A 25072-nucleotide genomic window follows, 5' to 3' on the forward strand; every position below is an offset into this window, starting at 1 on the left:
TATCGTTGACTTATAATGTTGTACATTTAAGAACTTGTATATGTTATATATATTAAACATATCTCGAGAATGTTCTCGTAGGAGTTTTGCATTTGCAACCACAGTGTCGATGAAGCTCAAGTGAAAGTACCCATTTTCGTACAAGCTTGAATCTTCATTCTACATGATACGAAAGAAATACTAATAGATTGAGAATATGTAACATACATTAGTTATAGAAAATTAAAGAATACTTACAAAACCCAGCGGAACAATGTCAAGGATGTATAGTTACAAAAACGAGAGTTGTTTTTTTTTTGAATGGAGAGAGTAGCTAGCTCAACTGTTAGAGGATGCCTCAGCGGCCAGGATCATGGCATGGCGCAGCAGAAGAATTGAATTACTACTTGCACTCAGGTCAGGAATCTCCTAGTTTACCCCCACGAGTGCCGGCTTGGACGCATCTGTACGCTGTCGTGGTGCTTGGTCAATGGTCACGAACGAAGATAACAAGGGGCCAGGAGAGAGCAGAGGAACGAGGCATCCTCGACGTGCTAGTGAAGCCAGGCAAATACGAATACATTACATAGTGAAGCCAGGCTCGAACTAGCCTGGCTTAAAATCCTAGCCTGGTTAGACTTAACAACTAAAAACATCTTAAGTGAACTTAGTCTACATGAAAACCTAATAAAAGGTTCCATACCATAGAACTAGGCAACCGCAATATTCTAAGAGCAATCCTCTAGATAAACTCATCTTAAATTTGAATGGTGAAATTTAAAAAAAAAATCACTCGAACAGATCCTCTGCTCAAGGCCCCATTTTAGGGAGGTCTCCAAATCTCTTCATTCACCCTCTATCCCTGGAGGGTCTCTAGGGAGCTCCCTATCCACTGACAAATGAGTCTCACTCTTTAGATTAAAAAAAGAGAATGCGATTTAGAGACCACTGTTGGAGTTGAGGTTAAAAACTAGCTCTCATAAATAGAGGGAGCCCTTACTCAAGAAGTAGAGGGTCTGCTTTGAGGGCCAATGCTGAAGATGCTCTAAACACGCTTCTTCTTTGCAAAAATCAAATGACAGAACTAGGCAACCTATTAAATCTCCAGATTCGTGACAGGTATCTCAAAACCAAATTTAAAATTCAATTCCTGCCAGCTCAGGGAACCTCACGAAAATAGGATAACTCGATTCCAGTGGAAATTGGCAATCCTGTGAAGCTCCAAATATTGGATTTCTGTGATAATGAAATTTTTGGGTCAATACCACAAATTTTTGGGAATCTGAAAAATCTCCAAAATCTGCTCACACGTAGTAATCAGCTATCCAGGTTCCCTTCCTATGGAGTTTGAAAACCTCACAGGCATAGTTGGGCTTCCCAAATCATCTAACTCTCTTTCTGGACATTTGCCTACAAACATAAGTATCAGTGTCAGCCTCAAATTTCTGCATGCGTTGTTTGATAGGCCTATTCCAATGAGCGTGAAGACATGTATATCTCAGCATTTTGGTGTATATCCACACCTTGAACCAATCAGCTTGGTGTCCAACAGGCTCTCTGGGCACATCTCACCAAATTGGGGTGAGTGCCACCAACTAGAGGTATTACATATAGCGCGGAAAACAAGATCTATCATTGGCCAAATACAAAGCACTTCTTCAAGATGGGCTGCTGGTCGCTGTGAAGAAGCTTCATCAAACTGAAGAGTCAAATGATAAAAAAATATTTTCATTCGAAATGGAATTATTATCGCAAATTCAACAACGAAACATTGTCAATGTGTATGGATTTTGCTCTCATTCATAGCATAATTTTCTTGTCTATGAGTACACATAACGTGGAAGCCTTCACGTAATCTTAGAAAATGATGAGCAAGCTAAGGCATTGGGTTGGCAAAAGAGATCTACCCTTGTTAAAGATGTGGCTCAAGCATTATCCTGTTTGCACCATGACCGCAATCTACCAATAATCCATCGAGACACCAAAAGCAACAACATATTCAACATATATATATATATATATATATATATATATATATATATATATATATAACCCACACCCGTCGCCACCTCTTCGCCTCCCAAACCTTAACTCTCACTCCCCTATCCCCTCTCCTGCCTAGCCGCCTCTTCGCCTCCCCGAGACGGAAGCGGTTCCTCTGCAGTACTACAGAGGGACTCGCTCTCACTGACATGCGGGCCCCACTATCCGAGGCTCCGACCTTGTCGCCTCTCTACATCTCACACTCTCCCGACTTCGGTCGCCGGATCTCCGCCGCCGGCCATTGATGGCCGTTGTCATGGGCCATCTAGACCGGGGCCGGCAAATTGAATTAGCGTCGTGCTACAGTCGTCGGCCTGCGCCCCATTACGGCACTACCGCATGACTTTTCCCTCTCCTAGTCTCATCCTCCTCTCCCATCTCTGGTCTCCTCGAATCCGTCCCCACACCTAACCCCAGCCCGTTGCTTCGTCTTCTACCCCACCGGCGAATCCGGTGCTCCGGATCTCAAGGTAAGCATCGTCTTCTTGTTCTTTAGCTCGTTCTTCTTCTTCTTTTCTTCTTTCTGTCCTACCGATCCATTCTTCTTCCTCTATTTTACAAGTTCGTGATGAGGAACTAGAGGCCAGCAATGGAGGAAGAGGACAACATCTAGCACTCCATCAACAATGAGATTCGGATGATGTGGGGGGGGGGGATGACGAAGATGACTTGCTTGCAGGGCAGGAGGAGCTCGTTGGCCACTCTGCAAGGGTGCCCATCAGCCTCGTCGTTGATGGCGTGGAAGCTGGGTGACCTGTAAATGCTGCTGGTGCTGCTTAGAACAAAGATCGAGAGTGTCGGCACCAAGAGGAACCGTCCTACACCACTAATGTTTGGGAAGACTACGAGAAGATCTTCAAGGTAGTGGATAGTAAGATAATTTGCTTCCAAGCTAAGTGTCTTCACTGTGGTCGTTTGTAGTCCGCTCTTTCTCAATTTGGTATAGGACCTCTCTTGCACCTTAACTGTGGTCATTTGTACTCTGCTCTTTCTTGATTTCATACATGATCTCTCTTGGGTCATCGTGGCAAATGCTTTATTAGGAATTGTAGGTCACATATGGGTCAGTCAGTAATCTAGTTCAATTCTGATGGTAGTGTTGGTACCTGGGAGTACAGTCCCGAAGTTGCATGTACACAACTTTTTAGGTTGGTTACTAGACTTGACCTTCCTCTATAGTTTGGTGCTTGTGATGCGTTTGAAGAGTACATTAATGTTGCTCATAATCCATGGTTTGCTACTTTCTCGAGATAGACCACCAGTAGGGATCTTGTTAAGTTTTACTCTGATTGTCGTTCTAAGCTTACTGAGTGCTTCAATTCTGTTACCTTTGTTGCTCTCACATATGATATATATGATCTGGTAATGCTAAGGAAGAATAATACCTTAGTGTGGTAGTTGTAGCTCATGAGTTAATTCTGATTGACAATTAGAGAAAAGAATCCTAGGGTTGAGGCTCATAGATCTGTCACGTAGTGGTGATAACATCGCTGAGCGTGTGCATGCTATGCTGGAGGAATATGGACTAACTCAGAAAGTTGTCTATGTTATTTTGGACAATCTCTAATACTTCTTCTATGACTATTTTACCTCCTAAAGTTTCTAGTTATGTGGTCACTCTTTTCCTACATCAGAGATGAGCTTGTCATATAATTAATCTTATTGTGAAGTCAGGCTTGAGGAGGCTGACCCATTACCTTGAATCTTTTGGAACAGCAATACCTTTTTTGAACTCTTCTAACCAGTGCATTTCAACATATAAAAGTTATTTACATTGTTGTTAATCAGCGTCCTAGGAAGTTTGGTTTGGATATGAACATGAGGTGAACTCTACCTACCTCATGCTTAAGCATCTTGTCCCTCATGAGAGTAGCTTCAGTGTGTTTATCCAAACTCACTACCTAAGGGAGGGAATATGAGCTTATGTTGTTGACAGTTGAACATACCTTGACATTTCTTTAGCTATTCTATGATTCAAATGTTGCACTTTCTACTATGTATGATCCTACATATCCTTTAATCTTGCATCATATAAGAGGGATAACTGCACACCTGAACAATCATGAAAATGATAACCTGCTTAGATAAATGGTTGTTTCTATGAAAGACAAGTTTTTAAGTACCAGAGGACATACCTATGTTTTAGTCTACTGCATTCATAATGGATCCTAGAGCTAAGATAAGGGGTTTTAATAAAGCTTTAGTTCTGCTATCTAACCTCTCTGGTACTAGTTACTCTCCTTACTTAACTAAGGTAAAAGCTCAACTGTCTACCATGTTTAACAAGTATGATAACAACTTTGGTGTAGTGAGGATGCAGAGGCCATCACAACCACCCAGTTCTGATAAGAAAAAACTGGTTAGGGTAAGATTTCTAGTTCTGATTTTGCTGATGCTGGTCCATGAAACTTTAGAATTGCTTTTGGTAATGGTATTCTCCCTGCGCCCCTCCCCTTTATCTAGAAGAACTTCTGCAAGTGCATTGCTTCAAGCAGCAAGCACTAGTGCTGGTCTTGGTATCGGCTCTAAACTAACTTCCTCCTTAGATAGTGACACTGTCAACTAGTTTGATGACAATTTCAACATTCTGAATTGGTGCCATGAGCACAAACTAACCTACCCCATTCTTTCAACCTTAGCTAAAAAAGTTTTATTTGTGACTGTGTCTACCATATCTTTAGAGTCTGCTTCTAGTCAAAACGATAGGATCATTAAGGAGCATCAACGATGACTTTCCCCTAAAATGATTTAATGTTCTCATGCATCAAGGATTGGGAGGCCAGTGAATCAAGAGCACAGCATGCGGTGGAGGACAAAGAGCTTGAAGCTAGTTTCGATTATCTGTATCTTGATGGGGTGCAATGTGTGACTATAATATGTATGTGTCGCTGTGTGCTAGACATTTGAACTGTGTAATATGTAATATTGAACATTTTAAGTATTGATTGAGCTGAATTGTACTCTTTTTTCCTATCTAGGATTTCTCATGAGGTGTGAGTTTTACCTTTAGTGAGGCAGCCATTTCATCAGCTCAAACTTGAAAATGCGTCTGTCTATTTCTGCTTGTGTAGATATGCTCTATTAATTATCACTGGTGGTGTTTGGTCTGAGTTTATGATTGTGCGAAAAAATTTGAAGTCGTCTATCTGTTTTGAGTTTTTTGAGCCAATTTTTGTTTGTAGTGTTTGGGCCGGCATTATCACGGCGGGCTGCTCGTGCTGCCGGGCCTGCACTATTGGTGTATGTGAGCTCATGTATAGAGGCCCATCTAGAGGCCCATGTATAGTAACTATATTTCCCACCCTTCTAGAGTTTGAAGCAATAGACACAATTATTCTCTCCAATATGGTATTAGTTGCCTAGGGTTTCTCCTTTATCCTCTCCTCCCTCCCATCCCAGGGCCACCGCCGCCGCCACGGCCGGCTGCCGGCGCTGCCCTCCCTCTCCCCTTCCTCCTTCCCTCCCCTTCCTTCTTCCCCTGCTCCGGCAGCCGGATCCGGATCCCTCTCAGCCACCAGCGCCGGATCTGCTCTGCCTCTGCTCTAGGCCGCCGCCACCGGCCCTTGGCGCGCCTCGGCCGCCGCCGGCCCTTGGCGCGCCCCGGCCGCCGCCGGCCCCTGGCGCGGCCCGGCCGCCGCCCTGGCGGTCCTGGAGCCCGCGCCGGCAGCCGCTGCGGGCGCCGCCACTGTGGGGGCCGCCGGGGCCGCGGGTGCGGGCACAGCCGCCGGACCCCTACAGCCCGAGCCGCCCATGCTGCCCCCCGTGCCGCCCGTGCTGCAGCTGCTCGACGCCGCCACTGCGGGTGCGGGCGCGGGGCCTCCGCCGTCGCCGGCGCCGTCGCCGTCGCTGCCGGCAAGCAGCCTGCTGCCGGCGCCGCCCTTCCTGAGATCGTCCCCGCGCCGACTGCGCCTGCTCCCGCGTGGTATGGACTCGGGATGGCGCCCGCGAATGTGCCGCTCGCCGCCGCCACTCTCCGAGGGCAGCAGGCCGACGCCGCTCTCGCCGCGGCCCTCCTGGCCGCCAAGTCGGAGGCTTCGGCGGCCCAGGAGCGGGTCCACGTGGCTGCCCTCTCTTGGGAGCGCAAGCGCGCCACGACTGACACCCTCGCGCTCCGGGTCGCCGAGGCGGAGCAATACTTACGCGTCTCCTCCGGCCAGCTGCCCGTCATCCCCGGGCACGGCGCCTCTTCCTAACACCAGGCCCCGCCCGCAGGATCTGGACCCCGTCACGACCCGACCGACCCCATGGTCGCCCAGCTCCACCTCCAGGCCGCCGGCGTTCAGAATATCTGGGCCCTGGTCACCGTCCTCCTCCTACGGACGTTGGCGGGACCAGGTCCTCCTCACCCTCCGCCGCTACGCCCTCAACGACCACATCCTCGTCGACTCGTCGATCGAAGTGCGGGACGTGGTGTGGCTACGCCTCGACAGCGTCGTCATGTCCAGGATCTTTGGGACCATCTCCCTAGATCTTTAGGACCTCGTCAGGACCCACGGCGGCACCGCGTGACAGGCCTGGCTGGCGCTCGAGGGGCAGTTCCTCGGCAACGCCGAGTTCCGCGCTCTCCAGGTCGACGCAACCTTCCACACCTTCGAGTAGGTGGACCTCTCCGTTGGTGAGTTCTGCCGGCGGATGAAGGACATGGCTGATGCTCTTCACGACCTCGGGTGTCCGGTGTCCGATCGGGTCTTGGTGCTCAATGTTGTGCGAGGCCTGAGCAGCACCTATGACCACCTAAAGACATGGATCACCCGCCAGAGGCCCTTCCCCTCCTTCCTGCAGGTCCGGGACGACCTCGCCCTCGAGGAGATCACCAGGGGTCTTGCGCCCGGATCGTCCTCGTCCACTCCCACCGCGCTCGTTGCTGCTCCACCGACTTCCTCCGCCGCTCCTGCCACCTCCCTCCTTGGTGCTACTCCCGCTTGGCAGACCGGAGGTGGGGGGCGTGGACATCGGCGACGGGGGGGGGGGGGGGTAGGGTGGTGGTTGTACTGGTGGCCCTGCCTCTGGGGGTACCAGTACCGGTGGGGGCCGTCGGGGCACGCCGACTCCGGCTCCGGCTCCTGCTCCTGCCCCTGCCCCTGGAGGTATGCCATGGCCATCCTTCAGCAACCCATGGTCAGGGCGCATCTCGATGTAGCCCTTCCAGGGTCCGGGGGGGGGCTCGTCCTCAGCTCCAGCCGGCGGCCATGTTCACTGGTGCTGCTCCCCTCTTCGCGCCGTCCTGAATCCCGTCCGCTCAGCCCAGCCAGCAGCCGACCTGGCCTGGGGGGTGGGACCAGGCTACTCTGGCGCAATCCTTCAGCACCATGGGACTGACGCCGCCGGTCAGCACCGAGTGGATCGCCGACTCGGGTGACTCCTTCCACACCACCCCAGATGTCGGTATCCTCTCTTATGTCCAACCCCCACACCCCTTTTGTCCTTCTTTCATCATAGTTGGTGATGGGTCTTGTCTTCCTGTCACCGCCTTGGGTTCTGCTCCTGGCTCTTTTCGTCTTTCCAATGTCCTTGTTGCTCCTTAGATGGTTCACAACCTTCTTTCCATTCGCCAGTTTACTGCTGACAATTCTTATTCCATTGAATTTGACTCTTCTGGTCTTACTGTGAAGGATTCGGCTTCCCGGCGTCCACTCCTCCGATGTGACAGCTCGGGGCCCCTTTACACCCTTTGTCTTCCTGCTTCCGCTGCTCCGCCTTTGACTTCTTCTTCGTCTGCTGCTTTTGTCGTGACGCCGTCTTCCACCACCTGGCACCGCCGGCTTGGTCACCCCGGCCGTGACGTTTTGGCTCAGCTCGGTTGTAGTACCGATGTTCCATGTACTAGGACTCTTGCTGACCACCTTTGTCATGCGTGCCAGTTAGGTCGTCATGTTAGACTTCTTTTTTCTTCTTCTTCTTCGCATGCTGCGCATGCCTTTGATCTTGTTCACTGTGACCTGTGGACATCTCCTGTACTCAGCATATCTGGTTATAAATATTATCTAATGGTTGTTGATGATTTTTCTCATTACTCTAGGACTTTTCCTTTGCGCGCCAAGTCTGAGACCTTCCCCACCCTCCTCCACTTCTTTGCCTGGGTGTCCACTCAGTTCGGCCTCACCATTAAGGCCGTCCAGTGTGACAATGGGCGTGAGTTCGATAACTCCACCTCCCGTTCTTTCTTCCTCTCTCGGGGTGTTCAGCTGTGTATGTTTTGTCCGTATAACTCTCCTCAGAACGGCAAGGCTAAGCGGATGATTCGCACGACGAACGGCATCGTGCGCACCCTTCTAATCCAGGCCTCTCTGCCCCTGTGCTTCTGGGCTGAAAACTTCCACACCGCCACCTACTTGCTTAACCGCCTTCTGTCCTCTGCTTCTCCTGCTCCCACTCCACACAATGCTCTTTTCGGTACCCCTCCTCGCTACGACCACCTTCGGGTCTTCGGGTGTGCATGTTACCCTAACATCTCCGCCACTGCTTCTCACAAGTTGGCACCCCACTCGACTCGTTGTGTGTTTCTTGGTTACTCCCCTGACCACAAGGGGTACCGATGCTTTGACCACACCTCTCGCCGCGTCCTGATCTCCCGACACGTCGTGTTTGACGAGTCGGATTTCCCCTACTCCACCTCCTCCACACCTTCTCCTGACCCCGAGCTAGAGTCGTAGTTTTCAACTGACTCGGTGGTTCAGCCACCTTTACCTGTCTGTCCATTCCCTGCAGGTTTTCCCAGAGCACCGACACCGCTTCCGGTGATCCCTGCTGCGCCCAGCGCGGCCCCGGTGCCCGCTGTCGTGCCGCGCGCGGCCCCAGGACCTCCTGTCGTGCCGTGCGCAGCACCAGGGTCTCTTGCTGTGCCACGCGCGGACCCGGTGCCTCCCCTGCACCTGTGCGGTATGCTCAACCAGTGCAGGTGTACCGGTGTCATTCGGCGCCGACACCGACGCCACCTCTGGCTCCGAAGGCTCCTGCGACGCCTACACCAGAGCCGTCGCCGCCGCCGCCTCGCTCTCGAGTCGAGACAGCGGTGTACCAGGCTGCGACTCTCTCCGCCACCGAGGGATGGCATCTCAGGCTGCGACTCTCTCCGCCACTGAGGGGGAGCCGCGGGTCTCTCCGGTGCCCTCCTCTGTCCACGACGCCTTGGCGGATCCTCACTGGCGTCGCGCAATGGAAGAGGAGTACGCGGCTCTTCTTGCTAACCAGACGTGGGACCTTGTGCCGTGTCTGTCTGGTTGCAATGTGATCACAGGCAAGTGGATCTGGACGCATAAGCGTCGGGCTGACGGCACACTAGAGCGCTACAAGGCTCGCTGGGTTCTCCGGGGTTTCACCCAGCGACCTGGTGTGGACTATGATGAGGCCTTTAGTCCAGTGGTGAAGCCTGCTACTGTGTGCATGGTCCTCTCGCTTGCGCTCTCTCGCTCTTGGTCTGTGCACCAGCTGCATGTGAAGAATGCATTTCTTCATGGCACTCTGTCAGAGACAGTCTACTGCTCTCAGCCAGCGGGATTTGTGGACTCCAGTCGTCCGGACATGGTCTACCGGCTCAACAAGTCACTCTATGGTCTGAAACAGACCCCTCGGGCTTGGAATTCTCGGTTCGCCACGTTCTTATTGACATTGGGGTTCACCGAGGCCAAGTCTGACACGTCTCTCTTTATCTACCGCCGTGGGGATGAGACTGCCTATCTGCTGCTCTATGTCGATGACATTGTGCTCACAGCCTCCAGTCCACAATTGCTTCATCGCGTCATCTCTTCTCTGCAGCAGGAGTTTGCTATGAAGGATCTTGGTCAGCTCCACCACTTCTTGGGCGTCACTGTTGAGCCTCGCCCGTCTGGCCTCCTCCTTCACCAGCGGCAGTATGCCCTCGAGATTCTGGAGCGGGCTGGGATGACTGATTGCAAGCCTTGCTCCACTCCTGTCAACACTCAGGCGAAGCTGTCCGCTGTTCTGGGTGATCCTGTGGCTGATCCTACTGCCTACCGGAGTCTGGCCAGTGCCTTGCAGTACCTCACCTTCACCAGGCCGGATCTCACCTACGCTATTCAGCAGGTCTGTCTCCATATGCATGATCCCTGGGAGTCGCACCTTGCTGCGCTGAAGCGTCTCCTCCGCTACGTCCGTGGCACTGTGGACCTCGGCCTGGTCCTTCACCGCACGTCCTCTGCTAAGCTGGTTGTCTACACCGACACTGACTGGGCTAGCTGTCCGGACACTCGCCGCTCCACTTCCGGCTACGCCATCTTCCTGGGCGGCAACCTGGTCACCTGGTCGTCCAAGCGATAGCCGGTTGTCTCCCGCTCCAGTGCCGAGGCGGAGTACCGAGCTGTCGCTAACGGTGTGGCGGAGGCGTCCTGGCTACGACAGCTCTTGGCGGAGCTCCACAGCCCGCTCGCCAAGAGCACGCTTGTCTACTGCGATAACGTCAGCGCCGTGTATCTCTCCACCAACCCCGTTCAACATCAGCGGATGAAGCATGTGGAGATTGACTTGCACTTCGTGCGCGACAGGGTTGCCATCGGCGATGTTCGGGTACTCCATGTCCTGACCACCTCCCAGTTTGCCGACATCTTCACCAAGGGACTACCCTCCTCTACCTTCTCGGAGTTTCGCTCCAGCCTCAACGTAGCAGGTGGCTAGTTGTGGCTGCGGGGGGGGGGGGGGGGGGGTATTTGCCCTGTGTGTACTCTCTCGTTGTCCAGTCTTGAATACCGCTGCGCCGGTTTTTCAGACTGCGGGGGGGTGTTGGCTTTCTTGTTGTCCAGTCTTGAACACTACTGCACCGGTAGTTCAGACTGTGGGGGGGTGTTGGTGTATATGTGAGCCCGTGTGTAGAGGCCCATCTAGAGACCCATGTATAGGAACTATATTTTCCACCTTTTTAGGGTTTGGAGGAATAGACACAATTATTCTCTCTAATATGCACAACACGGTTAACTGCCTATGGTGCCATGCCTGGTCGTGTCGTACCAGATCATGTTGTGCCGGGGTCGTGCCTGTGCAGCACGTTTGGCCATCTTGAGCCAGTGACCCATTTGAACAACCGAGCCTGACACCACCACCCCCCTCACCAAGATGGCTGCCCTCGAGCCCCTGATGCCGTACCCCGCGGCCAAATCCCTCCCCATTCTAACTGTTGCAACTCCGACCAAGATCGCCCTTGTCGTGCTCCCTGAGATGTCCCACCGTTCCACCTCTTGCCGGCTGCTGCTGTTTCACACGCACCTTGAGGCAGAAGAAGGGATAAAATGGAGAGGAGAGAAGAGAGTGAACCCAGCGGGTTTTTTATATGTTTACCGGTGTAGCGCCACGTGGTATGACACGTCTGCGTAAGAAGTTCGGGTGGCGCATTTGGGATCTGAGATGGACTCCTTTACATAGTTATAGGATCTGAATATGCATTTTAAGAGTTTGGGGATCTAACTAACACAGTGGGACAGCGAGACAAGTTCAGAGACATGTAGTGCATTTTACTTACAAGTTTTGCTCTTTACTTATTTATATATCTCTGCAGTGATTCCTTGGTGCAGAGCTATCATACACAGCTGCCGTGACAGAGAAACGTGATGTTTATAGCTTTGGTGTGGTCATGCTCAAGGTGGCGATGGGAGATCATCCTAAAGATTTTCTGCATCATATTTCATAATCAAGGGAGCAGCATATACTGGTTCACGAAATCCTTCACAAATGACGTACCATTGGCACCAACACCAACAGAACACGAAAAAATAGCTCTCCTCATGAAGGTGGCATTGTCATGCTTGCAAGTTTCCCCACAAAGGATACCAACAATGCAGGAGGCATATCAGAAACTTATCCATTATCACTTCATCAGTCTTTTAGTTCATTACCAAGAAATTTCAGTTAAATTACACTGATGAGGTGCAGGATGTATTTTTATGGTGGTAGGATTGCTCCCCTGGTGTATCATCATAAATACTGTTTCTGGTATGGTCTTCAGATGTTATCTATACTACTGGAAAGCAGCATAAGAATAGCTTAACTATTTGTAAAATTCATTAAATCATAGAACCAGATTAGGACGGTTCAGTACAAAAGTTATGCGCATTAATGGAACAGCAAAAAGATCAGCTACTATACAAGCATATTTTGAGTCTGCATCCGTGGTGCAAGTGAAGCAAGATGTCCTCTAAGGTGAAGCATGAGTGCTTAACAGTTTTCAAAACATGCATATGTTTCTTGGAAGTCTTAGCTTATATGTAAGAGTAGACTGGAAACTAGACTTTATTAGACCGGAACTAGTAAGGAATTTTGGGTCTAGAGTAGAACGCAATCAGGGGAAGAACAAGACAAATGTCGGTTCATTTCTGATTTCTCTTCAATTATGTTTGGTACAAGGCAAAAAAGCTTTCACATGGTCCACCTGGTAGCCTCAACTATTCTAGTACATGACAATGATCTATCGCTACCAAATATTTCTAGTATCCCTGCAAACCAGCTGCTGATGCTAGTCTCAACACAGGCACGGAAATGACAACAATCTAGAACCCCAAAAGAACAAACAACATGTATACTCTTGGCAAAAGTAAGTTTGGGTCCTAAAGAATCAAGCGTGCGGGACTCACCAGTTTACAGAAGGCACTGGATGCACTCAACCTTATTGCCTTATGCAAATTCAGTACCTTCAAAAGTATACAATTCATATCAGATGAGAAATACTGTAGAATATCAGGATGAAAAATAAGGAAAACTCCGCTGGATGAGACTGGAAATTAGTAGTTGCTTTTATGAAGTACCATTCCATGGTGCACTGGATATTCATATAATGCTTCAAGTACAGTGATCGTATTTCCAAATGCATCAGAAAATTGGCTATACTGCATGCATAATGAATGCATCGGAAAATTGATTATCCTAAATGCATAATGTGCTGCCAGGTAACCAAGCCCCATCTCCTAAGCGATCTTATTAAGTTAATCAACCATTATCCGCAATCCTTTGTCTTCTTTGATCATCCTTTTTTATCCAGTCAGATTATTTCTTGGTGTACCAGGTTACAACATTGGAAGCCCAGTTACCCTGAGTCTGGCAAATCTTCTTTGCATCAAGAAGTAACAAATGAAGATAGTTGATCAGAAATCCCCTTTATAAACATAACGGAGCTACTAGTGTCCGGACGTCCGATGGAAAATTTTCATCGGATGCTTTGTCGCAACACTGAAAATTAAATAATGCAACATTATAGCTCACCACTTGCAACGTTAAGTAATGAAGCATTACTGTAAACATAATATACACTCGGTGCACTTGTTATCAGATCCATTGTAGATCAGATTCAGGAGTGTTTGGATCAGTTACGTCATTCTCAACACTAGTAACCAAAACCAAGAAGCACTAAAGATGAGCCTTGGGCCCTTGGTGCCCTTAAGAAAAATTGACGCATGAATTAACAATGCAGCTGCATGGAGGATAAATTGACAGCTGGGCCAACTCTAACCAGTTTTATGTAAAATCTTTCTTCTAGCTCAATTGACATCCCAATCCTATACTAGATAAGCATTATTATAGCTACAAAAACTTACCTGCACAATGTGGCCACACTGATAACACAGAACTGAACTTCTCATCCAACCATTTGTCCATCTTTCTGTACCAACCAGCCTCCAAGCATGTCCTCACTTTAAAACTGAAATAGTCCTGAAGCATTATAATTGGAAGATAGCTAATAATAAGTATCCAATGAGAAGGCATCCGAGGCCAAACATCAAATGTGATAAAATATATCACGATTAGCAAGAAACCCTTCAATTGTTCAATTGGAACATATCCAGTGCAAACCAAGTTTTGGTGTAAACCCGTGCAAACCTATTAAAAAATATTTCAAAAAATCCTGAAAAAATCATGAATGTGCTGCTCAGCTTACCTTATCTACATATAAAATTTCATGGTCAAATTCATCTTACCCTAGAAGTTACAAAAAAGACAAATTTTCTGACAAACAGTAATGGTTCAAATGCACCCCAAATTTGTCTTTTTTTGTAACTTTTAGCGTTAGCTGAGAAGCACATTCATGATTTTTTTTAGAATTTTTTGAGATGTTTTTTAGTAGGTTTGCACGGGGTTTGTACCAAAACTTGGTTTGCACTGGATATGTTCCCTTGTTCAATGCCCCCAATTCACACAATCATTTTCCAACTATACATATAACAGTTACTGTATATTATTGTTTTCTTTAGCCCCCAAACCTTTTAGCTGTATACATACATTCATACATACAGGATAACAGGAACAAGAAGAATTAATGGTCATGCCGCTGCAACGCCGCCCTCGGGCTCCTTCTCCTTGGCCGCCTCGTCCTCCTTATCGTCATCGTCGTCGAGCTCCGCGACGAGGTCCTCTAGCACCACGGACTTGGGGTTGACCATGGGCGGGCCCTTCTCCCTGCCCTCGAGCTCGTGGAGGTTGAAGGTGATGAGCCTGTCCCAGTTGCCGCCCTCGAAGAGCACCGCGACCTTGCCGTCGGTGACGCGCTGGACGATCCCGCAGTACTTGTGGTAGGCGTTGTTGGTGTTCTTCACCAGCACCACCATGCCGGGCAGCAACAGCGGGAGCTCCGGCGGCCGCGGCGGCGCGGAGAGGCCGGCTTGGGGTCGGGACTCGGATTTCTTGGAACGGGGAGGAGGCGGCGGGTTCTTGGCGACGAAGTTCTTGAGGCCGACCTCGCCGCCGGGGAAGCCACCGGTGAGGCCCAGGAGCTCCTTCTCGAAGGCGTCCGGGTCCACCGCTGGCGGCGCGGCGTCCGTGGGCGTGGACTCTGCGGAGGACTCGGGCGACAAGGAGGTGGTGGTGTTGAAAGGGGGAGGGGAGGAGGCGAGTTCCTTGCGGACGCCGACCTCGCCGTTGCAGAGGCCACGGCCGCCGAGAATTTCTGCGACGCGGAAGGAGGCGGAGGGAGGCCGGGAAAGCAGGCGCGGGTGAGGGTGGTGGGGCAGCGGCGGCGGGCGGAGGAAGGAGGCGGTGGTGGGCGGCGGCGCCATCGGAGGAGTGGGCAGGAGCGCCCGCGAGCTGAGCAGGGCAGGGCAGGGGAGGGAAAGGGTAGTTCGGATGTGTGGAGATAGAACAGGGAGAGGACAGAGGGATAGGACAGAGAGGATGAGGCGCCACGCTCGATGGCTGCCACGTGGCGCTTCTCCTATATACTGTGTGGCTATCATTTACCTGGTAAAAGCCACGCTACTGCTTTTTTTTTTTGAACGAAAAAGCCACGGTACTGGTCACGTGCTCAAGGGCATGGAGCCATGGAGGTGAAGGCGCTGGAGAAGTGGAGAACATTTTCTTCATGATTCAGGTTTCAGAAGAAGGGTCACGGGACTTTCATGGATTATTGGAGCTGAGATCGGGATTTCCATGGATGTTGACTTGAAGTATAATCACTCGGATGTGGAGGGTGAAAGTTCGTCTAGATATTATAGGCAGCCACTGATGAGGGGAGTGACAGTAACGGTGGATGAGAAGGAATTGTGGTGTCTAGCTAGCTAGTGGCGTATGAATTCCTAGCTGAATTTTGCTATGTATGTGGCATCATTGGGCACATTGAAAATCTTGTGAGAGGAATGAAGTGACCAATGGAGAGTTACCGTAGTTTGACAAGAAGCTCATGTACATCCCAGCGAAGCAACATGGCGGCCGAGGGACAAACCGTCCCTCCGAAAACCGAAGCTTTTGGAGAATGGGATCTAAGGTGGAAGGTGTGAGCAAATGGGGTTACTTCAGGTGGTGCTGGTGTAGGAGCACGCAGAGTGCCGGTGTCGGTGTTCCGTATCACCGGTTAGTAAATTTGTAAGCGCGTCACTATCTCAGATGGTATTGCAAAGATCTGACATGAGGGTTTATACTGGTTCGGGCGAAATGTCTCTATGTCCAGTTCGAGCTCTCACGCTTTTGCACTCAAAGTTTGCAGCAGGGGCTACAACGGGAGAGAGAGGGAATGGGCTTCCCATGTCTCTGGTGGAATGAGCGTGTGTGTGTGGTCGATGGGTCGGTCCCCTTGTGCATCGTGCCCCGTCCCTTTATAGTCCAGGGAGAACCGAGGGGTCGGATACAAAAGGGATGGAAAAGTAAAAAGGAAAAGCTGCGGGGTCGGATGCATTCTGGTCTTCCTCTCCTTTGGCTGGACGACCTAGGTATGGCCCCTAGCCGCTTATATCTTCGGCGACAATCTTCCTCCCTGACTTCCACCCCTAGTGATCATGACGGGTGGGAGAAAAGTCATGGCGTGCTGTAGCTGTTGTCCCGTCGCGGGGACACATGTTGGTGATCTCTTCGCCGGGGGTGCTAACATTGGCATGGATGGGCGTCCTCTCCCTGTCCCCCGATGACGGTCTTCCCGTCCTTAGAGCTGACTTCGGGGACAGAGGGGGCGTGCTCCATCCCATCGGTGAGGCATTGTCACATCGAAGTATTGCTGCGACTGCCCGAGCTCGTGCTACGGCATGGGCAAGCAGTCAAGTCAGCCCACGCGGGCCTTCCCTTGACTAATGATGGTCTTTGTGCTTACAGCACGGTCAATCTAGCATGTGGGCCCGTTCCTCCCTCATCTGTGGGGTCGGAGCGATATTTTCTCGCAGGAGTCTGGCGAGGCGGAAACTTCCCCGCGGGGGTCGGGCGAGGCGCAAACCTCCTCGCAGGGGTCAGTCTGAGGAGAGCGGTTCCTCAGGGGTCGGACGAGGCAGGACTGGCCTTTAGCGCGCCGGCTACGCTCACCTTGGATCGCGCTTATCTTAACCTGATTGGGCTTCTATCGCCTAACGGCGGTTTTTGGGGCACCCGTTACTTTCACCCCCGTTAGTAGCCCCCGACCCCCGTCGCGCCTAAAGGTGTTGGCATGTTGGGGGTCTTGTCGTTCACCGCGGGGATCTCTTTGTGATTAACGTTGTTTCCTCCTGTGGGTGCGCGCGAGCGCACCCACTGGGTGTAGCCCCCGAGCCTCTGAGTAAGTCAGGGATTCGCTCAAAGGGTGAATCCACCGTTATAAATCGCACGCCTTTTGGCTCTTTGGCGGGATGGGGCATTCTGATCGGCCGCCCAGTGACGGGACGCGTCGCTGCCTCTCCGTCCTCAAATGGGTGTGCGCGAGCGTACCCAGTGGGTGTAGCCCCCGAGCCTCTGACCGAGTCAGAGACTCGTTTAGAGGCTGAGAGCCATCGATTACCCATGTCGGCCGGCTCCACGGGTCAGCTTGGCTAGCCTATCCTGTCAAGCTTTGGCCTACGTTCAGCCATGGGTAGGGCTCGTCATTCGAGGCCTCCTCCTGAGCAGTCACCACGCGGCGTGTGGCTCGGGGGCGGCCACTGTTCACCTTGTGAGGCGTCGTGCCCCTTGTAGTGGAGTCTAGGCCCTTCGTCCACTATAAATAGTGGCCTATGGGGAGCCTTCTCCTTCATCAAACTCGTCTTGCCTCCCACCTTGCTCTCTTATAGAATGACTAGCCTTTCCTCCTTGGTTCGTCCTCCAGAGGGGGGCTTCGCGCCCCCCACATCTTGGTGTTAGGAGAATGCTTGCGAGCGGCGGGTGATCGGCGAGGCGAGCCAGCCATCCGTCCGGCAGCCGGGGTACGTCTTCGGGGCACCCAAGGCATCTTTGTGCACCAGGTGGCCCGGCTAACTACCCCTGCAAGGCCTGCCGTCGGTGTCACAGTGAGCCGACGGAGGAGGCGGCTAAGCTGACCACCTTCCTCACCTGCCGCAACACCTGTGGAGGGGGAGGTGTTAGAAGAAGGATTGCAGAGAAGTTGTTCCTCCTAGCGCTTCTCTATTTTGCTGCCACCTCCCCCAAGGCAGGGAAAATTGTCACCCTCCGCGGGTGATGACATTTTTCTACCTATAACGGCCGTTGGCCGTATGTAATTTGTGATTACTTTTATTTGTCAATAAAGTTCCGTTGTTACCGTGTCTTATGCCTCCTTAACCCGACCGTTTTATCGTCATGGAAGAGTTTACGATTCTTGGTGAGCAATGATGTGTTATGATGACGAAAACAGGAAATGAGGCGAGCCCCACGGGCGACCGCTCGGGCCCACCGGGTCGTGACAATAGGGGCCTTAAACCTGATACGGCGCGTTCCCCGGCTGCCTCCCCGACGTGCCTCGGGACATGCGCAGGGGTGTGAAGAGGGGAGCGCAGCGCTTCGGGCCGCACGCCAGACTCGAAACATCGCGCCTCTCTTCCTATAAATAGTGCCCCCCTCGCGTGCCTTCTATCCACAGCCAAAACCCCTTCTCGTCTCCTGTCGTCTCCTTTGCAATGGCCGGGAACAAACGCCTCTGCATGAGGAGCATGGGCAGATGCGGCCGTGTTTCACCTCCTAGGACCCGGTCCTCAACCGGCGCATCGCTGGCCCTGGCTATCCCGAGGATGGGAGCGGGGCCGTCTACCCGCTCCAGGGCCCGGTCACCATCCTCGGCGTCCTCGGCGGACTCCGACGAGGGCCCACGCCAGGACATTTGTGACCTAGTGCGAGACCTCGCCGAGGCCCGTGAGCACTACTCCGCCGCAACGATGGAGGTCGGCCAACTGCGCGCATTCAACGCCGACTTGGAGTCCGCCCTTGCAACCCTTTCCGAGGTGGCGGCGAAGGCACAGGGTGAGGCCGCCAAGGCCCGCACCAAGGTAGAGGATCTGGAGAGGGACCTCTCCGCGGCTCGCCGCGGGATCGCAGAAATGGAGTTTCGCTTCGACGACCTTGAGAGCCGCCTCCATGCCCTAGAGCACGCGGCGCTTCGCGCCATGAACATGGCGCCGGTGCCAGGGAGCGAGGTGGTCTTCCGCCTCCATGACCTCCCGTCCCATGTCTGGAGGGTGGTGATCCTGGGAGCTCACCGCGGTGCGGCCCTGGCGCTCACCGCGGCGCAGCTTAGGTCCGGACAGGACCTCTGCCAGCTCAGCCCTAGGCTGCCGCCGCTTACGACCATGGGGGAGCACGACTCGCTCGCCGGCGCCTTTGGACTTGCCGCCACCCACATCGTCGCCGAGGTCGACAACGCCGAGCTCCTTCGGCAGGCGGGCGGGAGCGGCAGCGCCTAGTCAGGCGCGCCCGACTCGTCGGTGGAGGGGAGCCCCCAGGCAACGTATGGACGGCAAGCACCGCGTGAAGAGGAACTGCTGGCCGAAGGTCGTGGTGAGGCCATGAACCCTAGACCTGGCTTCTTCCCACGTGCTTCAGCTTTGCGCGCCGCCGACCCTTAGACGTGCGCGGGCATTTTGCTCCCTAGGGCGCCTCTACTTTTGCAGTTTGTGTATGGCCCTCGGTGGTCCTTTTATCAGTCTTATGTAATATGGTGGCGCAGTAGCATATTTATAAATATGTAAATTATCATTTGAATTTACTTCCCTTTTTGTCGTATGGGCTGAATCGACCGTGTTCATTTCGTGCTAACTCCTGCGCTCGACCACTAAGGGTCAGATAGTGGGGGGTCGGGTGGGCGAACCCCGCCCATCTTGCGATCCCGTTTTGGATCTCCTCTTGCGATGCCGATCCCCGGGCTCACGTTCGTTTAGGCCGCCGGCCGAGGGTCGTTTTGTCTTTATTGCGATTGACCCTACCACGCACTCCTTTCGCTCGAAGTGGGAGGGCTGAGCCAGACTGTACTTTCTGTCGGGGGTCGAAGTACAGCGCTCGTGGAGCTACTAGTGGGCAAGTCTAAGTGGGCCCCGACCCCGTGCGGGGGTCGGACGGAGTCGGCTTGCGACTGACCCCAGGATCTCTTGATGTCCCAACCGTTGTAGTTACCGGGGTCGTTCGCCCGACCCCAGCGGCTCGCTGCCTTCCTTGGGGGGGGGGGGGGAACACGGGTTAGGATTTGATCAAGACTTAGACGCGAATCTGGAAGCCTAGACCACCCTTTGGGTGTCCGGGTACTAGTCGTGGGGGCAGTTCGTTTCTCCTCTCACCCCTTTTATTGCGCGATGCGGCGGCGGCAGGTTTCTCCCCACGCTTCCTCTGCAATTACGAGCAAGAGAAAGAGAAAAAAACAGAGGGAGAGAGAAAGAGAGGAGAGAGAGAGACCGCACCTCCCATCCTTCGTTTCCGTTGCCGGCGAGCCCCCGAGTCCTCCCGACATTCTCGAGCTCTTGTCCTTTCTCTGCCATGTCGTTCTGGCCTTCTTCCGACGTGACCGAGGCTACCCTGAATAGCTTGGTGTCTAGGAAGCTATTGTGTCCCCTGACGGGTGCAGAGGAGTGGAAGGTCCCCCAAGGCGAGTGGGTGCCGGCGCCGCCGCCGGGGTACATCGTACAGGAAATAACATGAGGGACTGGATGGATTTGGGACATCGTGTTGTTAACATTCAGTTGGGAGATAATAAGGATATTGGAATCTGTCAACTTCACAAAAGTGGCCAATTTTCAGTTCATTCTATGTACTATGCTCTTTTAGATGTTCGAATTCTACCCATAAACAAGCCAGTATGGAAATTGAAAATTCCTTTGAAAGTAAAAATATTTATTTGACAACTCCACTGTGGGGTTATCCTAACAAAGAATAATTTAACCAAGCGCAATTGGAAGGGGAGCAAGCAATGTTGTTTTTGCATGAATGACGAAATAATTGTACATCTCTTCTTCGGGTGTCATATGGCTAGGTTGCTTTGGAGGATAATTTTCATCACCTTCGGTCTTACAAAACACAATAATATTGTGCACTTATTTGGGTCTTGGCTGCAAGGTTTCATGTGGGAAAAGAAAAAAGTTATGTTCACAGGCTTATGTGCGCTTCTCTAGTCAATCTGGTTATCAAGAAATGTAGTTTTTCAAAATACTCAAAAACAAAGTCAATCTGGTTATCAAGAAATGTAGTTTTTCAAAATACTCAAAAACAAATTGTTCTCCGGATCCTTTTCAGGGCCACTTATCTTACCAGGACATGGGCGATTTTGCAAAAGGAGGAGGACAGAGGCTTGATCGCAGATGCATGCCGTGCCTTGGAAGTGACGGCGATAGACATCGTTGAGCGGAATGGGTGACAGTTTAGTAATAGGCTTTGTGGCTTGTAATTTGCTTCCTGTTATCTCTCAAAGTTTGTAATAAGAGTTGGATATATATCACTTTGATATAGAGGCTGGGATATTGTTCAATATTCCTTTATCTAAAAAATGAGTTCAGGGTTATATCGCGTGCCTAAACTTCACATGATACAAGTGATAAGTACATACGGTGTGAATAATTCTCCCAAATTCCTTATTACTACAGTATCTGAACCCTTCCGTATCACGATTTCTGAAAATCCATGTGAAGTTTCTGGATCCCTGCAGACATGCCAAATCCGTTCCAAACATGACGGCTCTTACAGAATCAACTGGGTTGTATTTGTATTTGCAGGTGCGTCATTGTTAGAATAATGTTTCAGCTGACATGTAAGGGAGCCTAACCTACATTACATGCTAATCAGGGAATTAAAGTATTCACTAGAGACACGTATGCTGACCTAGAAGCGTAGGGATACCAGAATATACCTTCGGCAAATCCAATGTGTGCTTGCTGCATTCTAGAATGGACCATCATTTCTGGCCTTTCTTTCTATTTAATAAAGATATGGGTGAGCACCATGGATGCACTTGCGTATTATGACTTGTCTAGTGTCCTGTATTAAAATATGAACAACCAAACAATTGATATTAATTTCCCTGTTTTATTCCCCGTGGATGTGAATTGTTCAGTGATACATGCATCTATGTATTGCAGGTTGGCAACTTGCGCAACTAATTTCCCGACTATCCACAAGGCTCTCGTTACTAATGCTTCATAGCAGATTGGCAGCGAGGCAGTGGGGAGTAGAAATGAGGGAAAATTCCCGCCCTCAAATAAATAGCACTCCCTTCTATAGCCCTGAAAAATTGGAACTCCCTTCTTTAGCCTTGTTTTCATCTTTTATGCCTTCTATGACCCTGCCGTGACCTCCGCTGCCCCTGCCGTGACCTCTGCTAGCCTGCTCCGTTATGCACTTTTGCCTGAGTAGTGAGTACAGAGGTCGGTAGGGCTGCAGCTGCTGGCTCACTGCCGGTGACCTCACCGGCGGCCAGACCCGGCCCCCAAGCACCCTATCTTTCCAGCGCTCCCTCGAGACACCCCCCTCCCCTCCCAAGCCCCAACGCTACGCCAACGACGGCAGCGAAAGCCATGGCCAGTGGCAAGCTGAAGCTCGGCCTCTGGCGACCGGCGACGCCAGGGCCATAGGCCCCTAAAAAAACGGCCAGGGAGCCACGGCCACGGCTGAACACGCCCTAACCCAAGCCAAGCCGCGGGACGGACGAACCTTGAGGCTCGACGGAGGCGCCCCATGGCAACGGTGCAGCACGCGTTCCGGTCGCACTGGGCACAGAATAGGCCGATTAGCAGCGGCTACACCATCCCAGAGCCCAAACGATCCCCCCAGGCCAGCTGACAAAATGCAGGGGCGCCTGGAGGACATGGCTCACCGGCGGCCCCTTCTTCCTGCGAGACGACGGACCGAGGCAAGGAGACTATGGCGAGCTGCCGTGCGCGCGCGGGACGGCAGCGGGTGTCCGGCCGGGCAGCAGGCGCGCCGAGGCCAGCGCGGGTCAACGGCGGCGCACGGAGGCCGTGTCGAGGCCAGCGTGGGGTGACCGCGGCCGGCGCGCGGAGGCCGTGCCGGGTGGGACGGCGGCGGGCGGCCAGGCGCGCCGAGGCCAGCGCGGGGCGGTGGGGGGCAGCTGGCTGCGCGGCTAGCCGTGCAGCAGTGGGGCGGCGGCGGATGGCAGGCATGCGAAGGAAGAGTGAGCGGTGGAGGCTGGGTGGGAAGAACTTCACGCCTTTAACGGCTGTAGGCGCCGGCCTCCGTACTTTTGGGGAAAAAAATTCCCTGTAGGAGGGCTGCAAACGTAGCTCGCTGCAGCCCTGTCCGGATGTACGCCGCGTGGCAAAGCTTCCACATCCAACGGAGAGCCCTGGAAGGCTCTGGAACCGCTTCTGCAACTCCTGCACGGCTCAGCTTCCGGCTCCGAACGCCATCGGCTCGTAAGCTCTGACCCGCATCCGTCATTCCGTCCCCATCTCCGATCCAGGCCGCCTCTCCTCTCCTCCCCATCTCCGGAACCACAGCCGCCGCGCCCTTGCTCCCGCTGGCGGGCCGCGATGAGCGTGGCGGCGAGGGTCTCGCAGGAGATCGGGCCTCAAGCTTGGCCACGAGGTGGGTTACTCCATCCCGTTCAAGGACTGCACGTCGGAGAAGACGGAGATCAAGTACATGACCGCGATGGGATGCGCGCGAGTTCCTCGGCAAGCCGGACCTGGCAAGCTATGGCGTCGTGATCGTGGACGAGGCGCACGAGCGCTCCATCTTGACTGACATCCTTCTCGGCCTTGTCAAGGATGTCACCCGCTTCCGGCCGGACCTGAAGCTGCTCATCCCCAGTGCGAGGCTCAACACAGACAAGTTCAACGATTTCTTCATCATGGCGCCGGTGTTCAAGATCCCCGGGACTGGGAGGTGGTACAAGGTGGACATCCACTACATGGTAGTGCCGGAGGTCGACTACGTCGGCGCGGCCGTGGTCACGGTGCTGCAGCTGCCCGTCACGGAGCCACCCCCCCGGCGACATCCTGCTGTTCCTCATGGAGCAGGAAGAGATCGAGACGGTGGAGGAGACCCTCCGGCGCCGGACCAGGGGATTGGGCACCAAGATCGCGGAGCTGGTGATCTGCCCCATCTACGCGAAACTTCTTGGAGCTTCTGCTCCTGCCATGGCGGTGGCGGCGTCGGGTATCGACAGACCGTTAGATACACTCGGCAAATAACATATTACACTCGGCAAAGTTCCTACGGCAAAATTGATTTTGCCGAGTGTCGGAATACGGACACTCGGCAAAGGTTCTGCCGAGTGCCCTGATACTCGGCAAAGAAGCCATGTTGCGCCACCCTGGTCCCGCGGTTTGCCGAGTGTCTAACGACAGTCACTCGGCAAAGTTTACCGAGTGTCCGACTCGGACAAAGTCCCCGCGCCAGGGTACCGCCACGTGTTTGGTTTGCCGAGTGTCAAGTCACTGGCACTCGGCAAACGTTCAAATTTTTGCCGAGTGCCAGTACTTTAGCACTCGGCAAAGTGACTGCGCTGCTGACCTGTGCAGGCTCCTTTGCCGAGTGGTTTGGCTTAAACACTTGGCAAAGTGGTGAATTTTTCTTTTTTTTGTTTCGTTTTTCTCTGTTTTTCCATACAAATACAACAGAAATATATGTGATTGCAGAGGTCATTACAGGCAGTTATAGTCCATCACATATGATTGACAATGACGAGAATGGCATCGATACAAATAACACAGTCCATCACATATATCACAAGTCCAAAACATAACACGAGTCTGATACATAATACAAGTCCATCACATAGAATATAGTCCACATATGTCACAAGTCCGATACATAACACTAGTCCATTAAACAGAATATAGTCCGATACGTATAATAAGTCCAATACACTAGTACTACAAGGCACTCATTGCTCAGGTCTGTGGGACCAAGTTGGCCACTGGGCCGCCGGCGAGTTCTGGTCCGGAGGAGGGTCGTTCGATGCGTTCCACGACTGATTCTGCAAATAGAAACATATAAATTGAAGCATAACAAAAATATAATAATATCTACAAATAAAGCATACCCACGGGAGTGTCAGAAGGTCCTGCAGGAAAGTAAGGCTGAGCTGGTAAGATGAAGGGAGGAGGCGACGTCGCATAGTTCATCGACGCGCCAAGTCCTTGCATCCAGGTGACCATGCTTTGCAACATAACCGACTGCTCCTCCCTCAGCTTCCTCTCCTGCTCCAGCTTGGCCTCGATCTCCATTCGGCACCTCCTCTCCTCCTCAAATTTGCCTCCATCTCGGCCTACAAGATTTAAACCTTCATGTTACAATACGAAGCAAAGTTTCATTTTAATCATAGAACAGCAACTAAATCTAAACTAACCTGTCTCTGGTGCACGCTGTCCACTGAAGTCTCAGGCCGTGGGCGAATGGGCGGGGGTCGAGTCGGTGGTACTTGCCCTAAGCTGCGAGAGACTGGGCGTACTCCCCGTGTCGACAAAGCTGTTGGTGA

The 25072-nt window shown here is 52.3% G+C and overlaps 1 protein-coding gene and 1 long non-coding RNA gene across 2 annotated transcripts; both read right to left on the reverse strand.

The window, feature by feature from the left end:
* Positions 1-288: 288 nt before the first annotated feature.
* LOC120689839 lies at positions 289-13380 on the reverse strand. Its single transcript, XR_005681470.1, has 2 exons — positions 12600-13380; positions 289-1389 (listed from the first exon to the last, which is right to left on the reverse strand). It is a non-coding gene; the product is annotated as an uncharacterized LOC120689839 (long non-coding RNA).
* A 383-nt stretch (positions 13381-13763) lies between these two features.
* On the reverse strand, positions 13764-15079 carry LOC120689838 (NAD(P)H-quinone oxidoreductase subunit S, chloroplastic-like). The gene is made up of 2 exons (XM_039972268.1): positions 14142-15079; positions 13764-13791 (listed from the first exon to the last, which is right to left on the reverse strand). Exon 1 carries the CDS (start codon positions 15009-15011, stop codon positions 14280-14282), a length of 732 nt encoding a protein of 243 aa, XP_039828202.1. The 5' UTR covers positions 15012-15079; the 3' UTR covers positions 13764-13791; positions 14142-14279.
* Between the last annotated feature and the right edge of the window lie 9993 nt (positions 15080-25072).

The sequence above is a fragment of the Panicum virgatum genome, chromosome 9N (genome assembly GCF_016808335.1).
Source record: "Panicum virgatum strain AP13 chromosome 9N, P.virgatum_v5, whole genome shotgun sequence".
Classification (NCBI taxonomy): Eukaryota; Viridiplantae; Streptophyta; class Magnoliopsida; order Poales; family Poaceae; genus Panicum; species Panicum virgatum.